Source organism: Melospiza georgiana, chromosome 1 (genome assembly GCF_028018845.1).
Source record: "Melospiza georgiana isolate bMelGeo1 chromosome 1, bMelGeo1.pri, whole genome shotgun sequence".
Taxonomy (NCBI): domain Eukaryota; kingdom Metazoa; phylum Chordata; class Aves; order Passeriformes; family Passerellidae; genus Melospiza; species Melospiza georgiana.
Genome location: NC_080430.1, coordinates 42,395,838 through 42,408,480, shown reverse-complemented (window position 1 = coordinate 42,408,480; position 12,643 = coordinate 42,395,838). Strand labels below are relative to the sequence as shown.

General features: G+C 49.0%; 1 protein-coding gene across 1 annotated transcript in view; it reads left to right on the top strand.

The window, feature by feature from the left end:
- Positions 1-4,023: 4,023 nt before the first annotated feature.
- TRIM71 (tripartite motif containing 71) overlaps positions 4,024-12,643 on the top strand; it is a 54,294-nt gene continuing 45,674 nt past the window's right edge. Inside the window, exon 1 of the mRNA XM_058038870.1 lies at positions 4,024-4,899. Coding sequence (XP_057894853.1) covers positions 4,024-4,899 — 876 coding nt within the window. The remainder of the gene's footprint in view (positions 4,900-12,643) is intronic.

Sequence of the window (12,643 nt, the reverse complement as noted above, 5' to 3'; positions counted from 1 at the left end):
CATGGTGTTTGTCGGCTTAGAAAACAAACGAAATATATTGAGGCCTCACTCTGAGGAGAGCTGAGGGCGTTGTTATAGCACAACAACTTAATTGAATCGAAAACCACTGAGTCAATGCATTAAGCAGAAAAATGCACGGTGCTATCTGCTGTGTCGTTGCATGCACAAGTGCTCCAGCAGCCAATGCTTCAGGAGGATTATAATGCTGGTGTATTCCCTTTAGCTTTATTTCAGCACGTTTCATAGTGAAGACAGAAAGCCATCCATAATTGGAGGAAGCCTCAAAATGTTTCATTCCTTCAGTGGTGGAAGTGGGGTGAGAAGAAAAGGAGGACTGTGATTCAGCAAGACAGAGGTGCTCCCATATGAGGGTGACAGCGGGAGAATAAGGACCCTCTGTTCAGGGACAGTGAATTGCTTATAGCCTTTTACAAGCTCAGGGAGGGTGTAAGATGTAAACGAGCTTCAGGAGCCTTGGCACAAACACAGAGGATCCTGTCAGCAAAAAGGACCTTCCACAGCACATAGGTAGCGTCGTGAGCCCGCTAAGGACCATTTGAAGCATCGATGTGCAGAATTGCCCCCTTCAGCCAGCTTGCTGGAAAGCAAACAGCTGTCACTGAGGGAGACAGGAGTGTCAGATATGCCTGGAGACACACATCTGGGAATTTCTGCCCAATTAAAATATTTCTGAACACAAAAGATGACAGTTTCCATTGAGGGAGCTGGAGCAAAGTGTTATCTGGGAAACTCAAACAGATCAACCATGAGCTTGTTGTTCAGGGAATTCCCGCTCTTCACAACTGACTTCATCAGGGAAAGGACAAGCTCTGCAGCATCATAACTCTCTGCAGCAACCACAGGACAAATAAACAGAGCTGAGGCAAGGCTCAATGATTTTTTAACCTCTGGATAGTCAAAGCTGTGGTGGATTTCACCTGCATGCTCAAATGTGAACATACAGATACGTAATATAAAGAACACAGCCCCAGAGCCAAATCCTTTATTCATACACAAGGCAAGTTCTCAGCAGAATATACTACTGAGGGGCATAATAAATATTCATGCTTGTTTACACCTTAATGCACCTGTCTTGCCCCATGGACTTCATCAATGATTCCCATTGCTTGGTCTTGCATAAGGGTGTTAGCACTCCTGAGTTTCTCTGAAGGGCTTTTTGAAATATGGCTTGAGCTGTGTTTAGTACCTGCCAGCAGAAGACAAAAGGCATTTTTGAGTAGACAGTTTAAGTCAGTGTTATTTGAGCATCTAAGGCCTAAATAGCATTAGTTGTTTGTGCATCTAAGGGCTAAACAAAGGAGAAACATAACTGAATATGTTTTAATAACCACTTTTCCTGTTCTGTGATGGTTCTAAGAATTTATTATCATTGCTGAACAGTAATTAGTTTTGAGTTTATTTTGGTTATTTACAGATGCTTCCATTCACTAATCTGTACATTTGCCCATTTTTATCTCTTTTCCTGTGTTTTCGACTCTCCAATCTCTAAGCCAGTTCCACGTTTTAAAATTTCTCAAATCTCCAGTTTCCTTGCTAAGGGTGCAATGCCACGCATCCTCTCTGGCTACCGCAAGCCCAGCTAACCAAAAGGGTGCCCACTCGGTCGTGCTGCAGAGCCGAAACTTTCCACCCACGCGTTGCTGGTGGCGGGGCGCTTCATTAAAACCAAAATAATTGTTGCGGATTTTTAAGTGCGGTCTCGCAGCAGCGCAAATGGCATTCCAGCTAATCTTCGCTAACTTCAATGCGTCGCTTTGAAGGAGAGGAAGCGCTTGCCCCTGCCAATAAGCAAACCCCCCCGGGCTCGCCCGCCCGGGCACGGCACACCCGGCGGCAGCCGCAAGAGCGCGGAGAGGAGCCCGTCACTCCTAGACTGGGCGTCAGAAAAAGGGAAAATGCTCGATTACTCGAGAGACTTAATGTTTAAAGCTGCATTAACGCCTCGGTGCTTTCAAAGAACGGCCCCGAAGCCCCGCTCGCATCCCAAACCCAAAAAAGGGCGCGAGGGTCTGGCGGACCGCCCGAGCGGCGGCGCGTCACGCCCGCGGTGCTCGGGGGTCCCCGGCGCTGAAACCGGCGGCGTTACAAGATGGGGGGTGGGCCGAGGGGGCTGGATGCGGGCGGATGGGGGCAGGTCGGGCCGGAGGAGGGCGAATGTTTCCTGCCCGCCGCCGCCGCCCCCCGGCCGCCCCCCGCAGCCGGGCGGAAGTCAGCCCGCGCCGTCGGAGCTTAAAAGGCTCCCGCACGCCGCGCCGCCCCAGTGCCGGCGGCCGCAGCGGGGCCGGAGCCAGCGCCGCCGCCAGCCCCGCGCCCCCCACCCCCCCGGGGCCGCCCTCCGCACCCCGCCCGGCGGGGAAGGCGCCCGGCGCGATGGCTCTCCCCGGATCCCACGCCGCCTGGGACGGTGCTGCCGCATCAGTGAGTAATTCCTGCTAATTTACCCCCCGAGGCCGGTGGGCTCCGGCTCGGCAGATCGCGGGGGAGGCGGGCGTTTTGGTTTTCGCTGCTTTCCTCCCGCCGCCCCCCCCTCCTCTCGCCTCTTCTTCGGGTTTTATATTATTTTTGTTTTCTCAATAAAACACCACGCGAAGAGGCGAGATGACAAAGGAAATGTGATCCTAGGCGCTGCAGGGGCTCAGAGCGAGAGAGAACCGGAGAGGAGGAGGAGGGGGCGAGCGTAGCGCTCTCGGATAGCATTGCACAGCGGCTCCAATTTGTGCGAGCGAATATAATACACCCCCCATGAATAATTCAGGGCGGCCGGCGGGGACCTGCCGCTGCTCCTCTGCCCGGCCGCCGCAGCTTGTGCGAGCCGCGCCGAGCCCGCGGCACTGACCGGCCGCCCGAGCCGCCGGGTACCGCGTGTGCGGGGCTGCTGCGGGCTCGGCGCTGCCCTCCGCGGGAAGCCCCGCGCAAAGGAAGGCGTCCGGCGGGAGCCGGGACTCGGAGAGGCGAGAGAGAGGACTGCCCTTCTCGGCCGTCCTCGGAGCCCTTTTATTCTTCCCATCTCCTCCTCCGCGTCCCGCCAGCGCGAGTCTGTGCCGGTGGGGTGGGCACCAACGCCGCCCTCCATCCCCACCCCCCAGTCATGCGGTGGTGGAGCAGGCGTCGGCGGGGGAAGACTGGAGCCGGAGAAGTCTGCCTGGCCACTGTATTTCAGTGCCTCTCTCTCTCCTAGAGCTGCTCTGGATTGCAAAAGTGGAGGGGGGAACTGAAACGAAATTTCCCCTTCCCCCCCGACAAGCACAGGTTTAAAGGAAAAGAGGAAAAAACCCAACGCCCCAAGAAGAAAGAGCGAAACTTGAGTTAAGCCCCTGCTGCCCCCCGCCCCGCCGGCCGAGAGGGACTTGCACTGCCGCCCCGACCCGGTTCTGCGGCCGTGGGAACCAGAGCCGAGCCCCGGCGGACAGAGTTCGGTCCCCGCTGGATGCGGCGGGGATCGGGCCGTCGGCGCCCATGCACTTTCCGTTGAGGAAGAGGACAAGTAACCAAACCACGTTGTCAAACTGCTGACCCGAGGGGGAGATGAGAAGACTGTGTGAGGTATTGACCGATCGGGGAATCGATACAATTTGTCTAATGCAACGGGGGATCGGGGGTTAAGTACATGAGAGGGACGAGAGGATCCATTTACTGAGGGAGAACGGGACAGCTACACCTTCATACCAAAAATACTCCCCCCTCCCCGCAGCAGCCAGCCCGGCAGCAGCGAGGTACGAGGAGAGGACCCAGCTCCCTGCAGACCGCCGGATCGATGACACCGTATTTGCAAAACCGGCCCATCGATCCCACTTGGCAAAACGACTGATCGATGCCAGCTTGCTGGTAAGCTGCTTGCAGAACTACCTTCTCCCCGCGCCTCTGCTTTTCCGCCCACGCTTTTTTTTTTTTTTTTTTTTTTTTTTTTTTTGGCCTTTTTTCTTTTTTCTTTTTTTTTTTTTTTTTTTTGAGGGAGGAGAGACACGTTTTTGCCCCCCCATCGGGGAGTCAGGCCCATCGCAAATGGCTTCGTTTCCCGAGTCCGACTTCCAGATCTGCCCGCTGTGCAAGGAGATGTGCGGCTCGCCGGCTCCCCTCTCGTCCAACTCCTCCACCTCCTCGTCCTCCTCGCAGACCTCCAGTTCCTCCGGGGGCGGCGGCGGCTCCTCCTGCGGGGGCCCGCCGCGGCGGCTCCACGTCCTGCCCTGCCTGCACGCCTTCTGCCGCCAGTGCCTGGAGGCGCAGCGGCACCCCGGCGCGGGGGACGCGCTCAAGCTGCGCTGCCCCATCTGCGACCAGAAGGTGGTGATCTCGGAGCCCTCGGGCATGGACGCGCTGCCCTCCTCCAACTTCCTCCTCAGCAACCTGCTGGACGTCGTCGTCGTGGCGGCCGCCGCCGACGAGCAGAAGAACGGCCGCGCCGCCGGGACCGGCCCCGCCGCGGGCTCGGGCGGCGGCGGCGGCAACAACCGGCACCACGGCCGCCCGCCGCCGGGGCCGCCCCGCGCCGCCGGCTCCTCGCCCGCCGCCGCCGCCTCGGCCGCGTCCTCCTCGACGTCGTCGTCGTCCTCCTCCTCGGGCGGCGGCGGCTCGGCGGCGCTCCTGCTGCGGCGGCCCCACAGCCGGCAGGGCGAGCCCCGCTGCAGCTCCTGCGACGAGGGCAACGCCGCCAGCTCCCGCTGCCTCGACTGCCAGGAGCACCTGTGCGACAACTGCGTGCGGGCGCACCAGCGCGTCCGCCTCACCAAGGACCACTTCATCGAGCGCTTCGCCGCCGGCCCCGCCGCCGCCGGCCCCGCCGCGCCGCTCGCCCTCAGCCCGCCCTACCCCGCCTCGCCGTACAACATCCTCTCTGTCTTCCCCGACCGGGCCAGCTACTGCCAGCACCACGACGACGAGGTGAGCGCAGGGAGGGAAGGAGGGAGGGAAGGGGCGGCTGCGCTCCCGGCCCTGGCCGGCGCCAGAGGGCCCCCGCCCGCATCGCCGGCTGCCGGGGGGCGGCGGGGCTGTGGGGACAGGGGGCAGCGCCGCCCCGGCAGCGGCCGGAGCGGGGCGCGGGAGCCGCCGACACACCGGGGGAGGGCGTGCGGGGAGGCGGCGGCGTCCCGGGCGCAACCCGCTCGCACCGGGCGCTGCTCCGCGCCGCCGCCCGGGAGGAGGAGGAGGAGGAGGAGGAGGAGGTGAGCCGGGGGCCCCTCCGCGAGGTGCGGGACCTGCTGTCCCGGGAGGCGGCCGGCGGAGCCCCGGTGTGCCCGTGAGCGGCTTGCAGCGGGAGCTCTGGGCTGCTGCGGGCGCTGTGTCCCTCAGAGCGGCTCGTCCGGCGCGTACCGAGGGGTGGCGGGGCCGCGGAGATGCAAGGGAAAAAGGTTTGGGGTCCCCCAGAGTCCCGATGCTGAGTTAAACTGGTTTGTGGAGTCTGCTTTGCACAGCCGTGTTCGGCGTGTAACCCACTGGAGGAAGAAAAACGAATAAATAGGGAAGGAAGGTAACTGTGTTGAGAAAAAGACGCCTTTTTGATTAATGAATTATAAATAAATAAAAGGCAGTAAAAAAGTTAGCAGAGATACTCACGCTTGCAAATGCCAGCTACATCTACTGCTCTTGGTTAACATCTTTTCTGCTTCTGTGGTGGCAAACATCTACTGATGCAAAAACAGGAACTTGCTTTACGTGGTGTTAATTTAAAACGCTTTGGCTTTGCAAGTTTTGATTCTGGTGACCCTAAGTATTGTTTCATAGATCTTAAAAGAGGCAGTGGCTTCTTCAAAATGTACTTGAAAGTTTCTTAAGTTTCATTGGGATAGTTTCTTGCTGTGATAGCTTGAAACTTGATTTTTCGTTTGAAGCTGGAAAATGGCGATCTGCTGACTTTCCCCTTTTGCTCTGGGGGTCAACGCGGGGGGATTTTGCTGGAATTTTCCAGTAACTGGTGTTGGAGGTAGTTTCCTTCCAAGATGAAATTGGACAGCACACGGGGCTTCGGGGAAAACCTGCCTGAGGACAGGGGTGGTACAAGAGCTTCCTGTGGGATGCTTGCTTAACTGATAAACGAAGGCATTTCGCCCAGGGAAATGTGGTGATGCCTTTGTCTTCAGTTTTCAGGGACACTTTTTCTATCTCCTCTAATGTTGCTGTAGGTATGAAATAATTCTGGAAATGCCTGGCATTTTGTGTTTCTTAGAGCTGCTAGTGGCAGAGGACAGACTGTATGAATTCTGTGGGAAAAGAAAGACCTTAAAATGACATTTGGGGAGCATGAAGTGTGATTGAGGAACAATTAAGTTTTTAACAAAAACAAAAGCAGCCCAGAAACGTTTTGGCAGCTGAGCTGCTTACAGATTTTTGTGATATCTCAGCATCTCCCTAAGAGTGGGGTTCCTAAAGCACTTGTGTAATACTGAATGCTAGACTGAAATGAGGCATGATGTTCTTAAGACACTAGAAAAAAAAACCATCTTTCTGCATTCATTTTGGAGTATAACTTCGGTTTTGTGGTGCAGGCTAGAAAGCTTCTAGTTTTTGTATTCTCAGTAGGATGAAAGTTCTTTTCGAAGTGTGTAAAATGAAACAATTGAGGGCTTTTGGCCATAATATAGAATATCCAGCTTCTAATGCAACGTGTTCTGAATCCACTGAGTAAAAGAGTAGCTGGGATAAGAGCTCCTAGGTATTTTGTAGTCTTAAAATCTTAAAATGCAAAGGGAACAAAGGTATTCTAGCCTTGCTTAAACTGTATGGCTTTTCTAGAAGCACCTTCTGAAAAAGCTTACGTTATTTGACGGTAAATAATTTTACTTTCAACAGTGCACTCTGAAAAGAGTACACCTCTTAAAAGGATTGGGTTTGGGTGTTCCTGTGTCCTGCAGACCTAGAAATTGTTTTAAAACAACTAAGTATTTTCAAGCCTTCAGCTCCTGTTGAGAAAGGCTTTTATTCTGCAAATTAATGATCTACTACTGTTCTTGATTAGTGCGTTTTGGTGGCTCCTTAATGCGGGTGTGCCTGATCAGTATTTGCAAGTATTTATTATTCACTCGAGAGGAATTGTTTGGGATAGTCTGACTGTTGGGAACAGTTTGTCCTGTAAATCTTTATCACTTTGGCTAAAAATATGGGTGAGGTGTACAACTTTTTTTTTTTTTTTCTGAGAAAGGGTGGCTGCAAAACTGTGAGGGTTATTGCTTGTTTAAGAATGCTATTTACAGCCTCATAAAAGGAACTATAATAGAAAGGCAGCCTTCCAGGAGAGTACTTAGTGCATCACTTAGGCACTTTGGGCTAAGAGTGTAAAAACAAACCTAAAATGCAAGGCAGGAATGGTAGCCTGAAACTTTAATATTAGTAGCTAAAAACCCGGGTTCTGCTCAGTATGTGAGAAAAGCTGGTGGGCAGGATATTCCCTCTGATTAATTCATGCAGGTAAGGTTTGGGCATAGGCAGATCTCATCTGCAAGCTGCTGGAAGAGTAATTCTCTTAAATGCAGAGTTGTCCTTCCCCAGGATAGATCCTCCTTACCCTGTTATAAGGAGTTTGACCCCCATCCCTGAGGGTTTTCTGCACAAAAGTTGTTGGCTCCTCCCTTATTTTGTGCCTCCTTGCCTAGAACATGATACTCCTGTTCTAATATTGCTACTCATTTGTTACCTTTCATCCTGTTCCTCTCTGGTCTTTCCACCCCTCCTTCTGGGAATCACTGTCCCTTCCCCATAATTTTCCCTCATTCCACCTCCGTTTTTAGACTCCCTCGAGTGAGAAGGGAAATAGCACCGTGGGTGGTGACTTGCTGGGTGTTCCAAGTCTCAAAACAAGACTACACATACACATTTGCCAGACAAGATCAGTGTAGTTGCTCATCCTCTTTATGCAGAGAAATGCAGATTTCAGCTCTTAACTGGGATGTGTCTGGCGTGTAGTCTCTTTTTAGTGGAGATGGTTCTGGTCTTGGTTGAGCTGTTGACTCCTGTTGTGTGCTATGAGTACATAACAGTCTCTGAAACAGAGAATATTGACTGTTACAGTAGTGGCAGACATTAGAGAGTGGAACCCTGAACATTGCTTTCTGGATAGCAGTGCCTGCAGATAGTACAGTGATGCATGAAAGAAGGTGAACAAAAAGTGTTGTGGGGTGAGGGGGAAGCAAAAGCCAATTCTTTGTCATGGACCTTCTGTTAAAATCCAGTCTGGTGATTTACTACTGGGAACCTCACTGTCTGATGTAAAATGCTTAATTTCAGATGTTTTGAAGCATTCTACAAAAGTAACCATGTTACAACCCTGAAAATTTTATTTTGTCTAGCATTTTTTGTGTGTACAGCGCTATCAATGCTACAGTAGCAACTAGATGTTATTGTTATAAAAACCAACTAGACAGGGGACTTGGAAAGATTTTACTTTAGTCTTACCCATAATTAAATCAAATATCCTCCCTGATGTGTCAATGTGTTCTTGATTGTTTAATCTCGGACTGAAAGAGCACCTCTGTTTTTCTTGGCAGGATGAATAGGCTGTAAACTAAACCACCATCTTAGAAAATGTTGGAACAGCTGTAGGACACTTGGCTTGTGTTGATAAACTGAGTCAAGTGAGTTTGCAGAAAGTGGAAAATGCTACAAGTTGCAAGTTAAATAACTGGGATTTTCATTTATGGCAGAGCTCAGCTTCTGTGAGCTTGAATATCATTTCATGATAACAGTGGTGGATGGTCAAAACACTTCAATAGCAGACTTCTGACACTTTCTAGGAAAGTGTGGAGTTGCCAAATTCAGTCAGCTTAATGGTGTATGACCCTTCTTGTTCTGATATTACTCTACAGATTCCATTTTAGAAGTGGTTCATGGACTACCAAGACTTACAAGACAAAACCCTGTAGCACCACAGCTCCCTCTGTTGCAAGAAAGGCTTTTAAAGATCTTTCTCTCCTTGCCCTTAAACACACTGTTGCTTCCTTCTCCTTGCATCATGTCTGTCTTTGGTCAGGGTCTTAACTGATCAGATTAATTTACAAACTCTTGTAAGTTTTTTGCCATGTCAGTGAGTTGCAGTGGTTCATGGGGCTGTTGGAGCATGCAGACAAGACTCACTAAAATCAGATTGCTATGTTGCATATATTCTTGGATTTCTTATCTTTTTAGATTATGGCTAAAATGCATTCCTTCTTGTTATTTTACAGACTGTGAAAGATGCAATTTTTGGAGGCTTGCATGTGTATAGGGGAAAGCATTCAACTTCATAGCTGTCAGCTGAACTGAAAGCTACTTACCTGGTACCTTGGCTAAAGTTGCTGATTGAATTTATGTCTAAGCTCCCCTAATGTAGGCTAGAGCTGTGGTCTCACAATAGGGAGCAAGCACACTCAGGAGATGCTTCTGTGAGCCAATTTAATTCACTTAACATGACAGAAAACTTTTCCCTTTTGCTAGCACTGGGATAAGTTTATTTTAATTCCAGGCTGAACTGGTATGAGGGGAAAGGAGGAATGGAGTGGTTAGACAGGAATGGTAGGTTAAATGTGGTTGCTTTTGTGTAATGGCTTTCCATGCTCCCAAATGCTGAGCTTTGCTCCCTGGTGCTCCCAGTGCCACCCACCCACGCGTCTCGCCAAAGTGGTTGGCTCATGCAGAGGGAGTATGCCCGAGTTCCCAGTTCTGCATCTCTTGCTCAGGGGTTATTTGTGTGAAACTGCAGTGTGTGGTACAGGCTCTTGCTGTTTCTCTTTGTAATGATTAAGGTTTTTGCCACCTAACAAAGAGATTAAAAATTTTAGGAGTGTATCCAGAGGCAGTGGTTTTAAATGCGATGCATTGTGTCACTGGTGTTGTGACTGCGAGAGCTTCAGGTTTAGAGGAAAAAATGTGCACATGAGCTAGAGAAATTCATACTTCCAGGGCATGTAAGAAACTGCATATAGATCTTGGTACTCATGCAGCCTTCATTGATCATACTTACTGTGTCTTTTCTCTATTGATATCAAATGCACATACAGGTGCCCATCTGAGAACAATGCTTCAGATTGGGTTACTGACAGTTGTGTTTTCCTTTTAAACTTTTTCCTGATGAAGAAAGCAGGGTAGTGAGTTACTTTGTTCATATGTGATTTATGGAATGTGGATTTAACATCCTTAGAAAGATAAAGGGTTGGAATAATTTTTTGTTTCACAATATTTTTTAGCTTACAAATACTGTTCAGCTATCAGGTGTTAAACCTCTGGGATTACTCTGCCTTACCTTCCCTTTAGATGTCTCTTCACCATCACATCTTCAACTCCTGGCTCTTCCCTGCATGCAGAAGTCTTTTGATTTAACTCCTTCTCTTTAGGAAGAGAATTAAAACTTCTTTTTTTTAAACAGCTTTAATACTATTCTGGAAAATCCAATGCCTCCTTGCTGCTTTGCAGTTGACTGGTGTTGAAATCCACTCACCATTTTTAGGGTAAATACAGCGAAGTTGTCAGGTTTTTCTCTTGGTGATAATATGATGTTGTTACACTACTGGCTTAATTAAACGTGGCTTCAGACAATTTTCAGTGAGTAAAAATTGGAAGAAGCATAGATGCCTTGGATGTTCAGGCAACTTTCATGGACTGTTTTTACTTAGAGCCTGTCTTTGAAAACCCAAGAGTATTGCTGTGTGTTGGGGATATTAATGCTTGCAGGCTGCAGCATAGACCTCTGAGGCTGTAGTGACATACAGCTGGAGATGTGCATACAATAAATAGGCATGAAACTAGACTGCTGAATACCCATAATTTTGTGAATTACAGTTTTGTTAGAACTGATGCCTTGAAGTGTATCTTGTAAGTGGGAGAGAAGGTCTAGCTGAATTTTTGCTTCAATTTAGTGATGAAATTTTTCATCATGTGTAGCAGTTTCTCCTTTCAGCTAAATCTTCAGAGCATGTAAACATGCTTGCTAGACCATGCTTCCTTTAAGGAAAACTACTTAGTTCCTCTGTTTTAAAGTCAAGGAGGAGGCATCATTCCTCTTTCAATACTGTCTTGGCCCAGTCTCTTCCTAGTTTTCCTCCCATTCTCCCTTCCTTCCTGCAAAGTAGTTGGTGTCTTTCCATCAGGCAAAGAAAGAATCACGATGTGTTGAGAGCACAGATCTTAAGCTGCATGAACAATGCACTGAATGCAAGACTAATGTTACCACAGATAAGATATCACAGAAGGGGTTTATTGTCTTCAGCTGTAACCCACTTTCAGTAGACCAGTTACAGATATGGTCTTGGATCATAATTATGTAGTACATAATTTTTATTAATGCTTTTAACCTATCATTCAAAGTCTTTAATTAAAAAGTGTAGACATACTGGATGGGACTGGTTACTGCTTGGCAATCCAAGTATTGGTTCATGAATGGATGTCCCTCATCCCAAAATATATTAGGCATATTGACTTTGTTTCAGCTGTACCCTTTGTGGGCTCAGCTGCAGCCCCTTCCATGGCTTGTTTTCTTGTTTCCCTGGCTGTGCTTGAAGGGCTCTGTGGGTGGGATAGGTTTGGTCCTCCTAACAAATTAGGCTTGTGCATCAGAATCAAGTTACAGAAATGGAACAAAAAACATGGTATTGCTCCAATTCCTTATCTCCTTGAGTACAAAAACTTCTTTACTATGTAATGTCACCTCAGAAGTTATTTTATTATTCCTCTTTGCACTGCCATCTTAAAGAAGAGAAACTGTATGTGGCGAAGACAGTAGTGTGTTTCTTGTCTAAAGTTCTTTTCCTTCTCATCTATTTGTTTCTTCCTCTGCTATCAACTTCAACAAAACAAATTCTTTTCAGTTACAGCGTCCATAGCTGCTAATCTTTTTTAGCAACCAAAAGTATTGGCCAGCTTTAAATGCTCTAGCTGTATAGCCTAGTATGAAAAAAATAAAAGCCAGTACCCACAGATGAGGCTCATGAATATATGTTCTGTGTTGTTCAGGCATCTTGGATATGTGTGCAATACTGACAGAATTAATTCATAGTTACATGTTCAGCTCTGAGAAATAAGAGCACCATTCCTGTTATTTCACTTGAGTGTGGAACATGCATTGCTAAAACCCCAGATGGTGAACTTGTTGGCTAGGATGATGACTAGTTAGCAGTTTCCTTCATATGTGGTTGAAATATTTTTGAAGTGACTAAGGCTTGAACTGGAAGCTTGAAATGCTTATTGTTTTATGGTTCTGTATGCTTTGTGTGCTGTGTGCCTCTGCACTGGTGCTGACTTGGAGAAAATGGATTACCTCCCAGCAGTAGGGAGGTGACTTGAGGCAAGCTCTAAACTTGTTGGACTGGCAATGGGTGAGAATCCCTTTTCAGAGTTGGGTACTTAAAATTCTGGGGATTGTGAGATGTCTTGAATGCTACAGAGAAAAGTTCAACTGAAGAAACATGTGGATTGCCTTGAAAACTCATTTCTAAGTAGACACATTAACCTAACCAAAGCAGCTGCTGTCACCTCAGCAGCTCAGTTTTATTCCTGTTTGTTACTACAGTATTCTCTCTCCTAAGAGCACCCAAGCAATCACCAAGGCTGCTCTTATACCAGTGCTTTCCAGGGATGTGAGAACAGCAATGTTCTTGCCCTTTAATCTGTGTTGTGGGGGAAAAGGGTGCTTTAGTGAGCTAAAGGTGATAGCTGAATTTGTGTT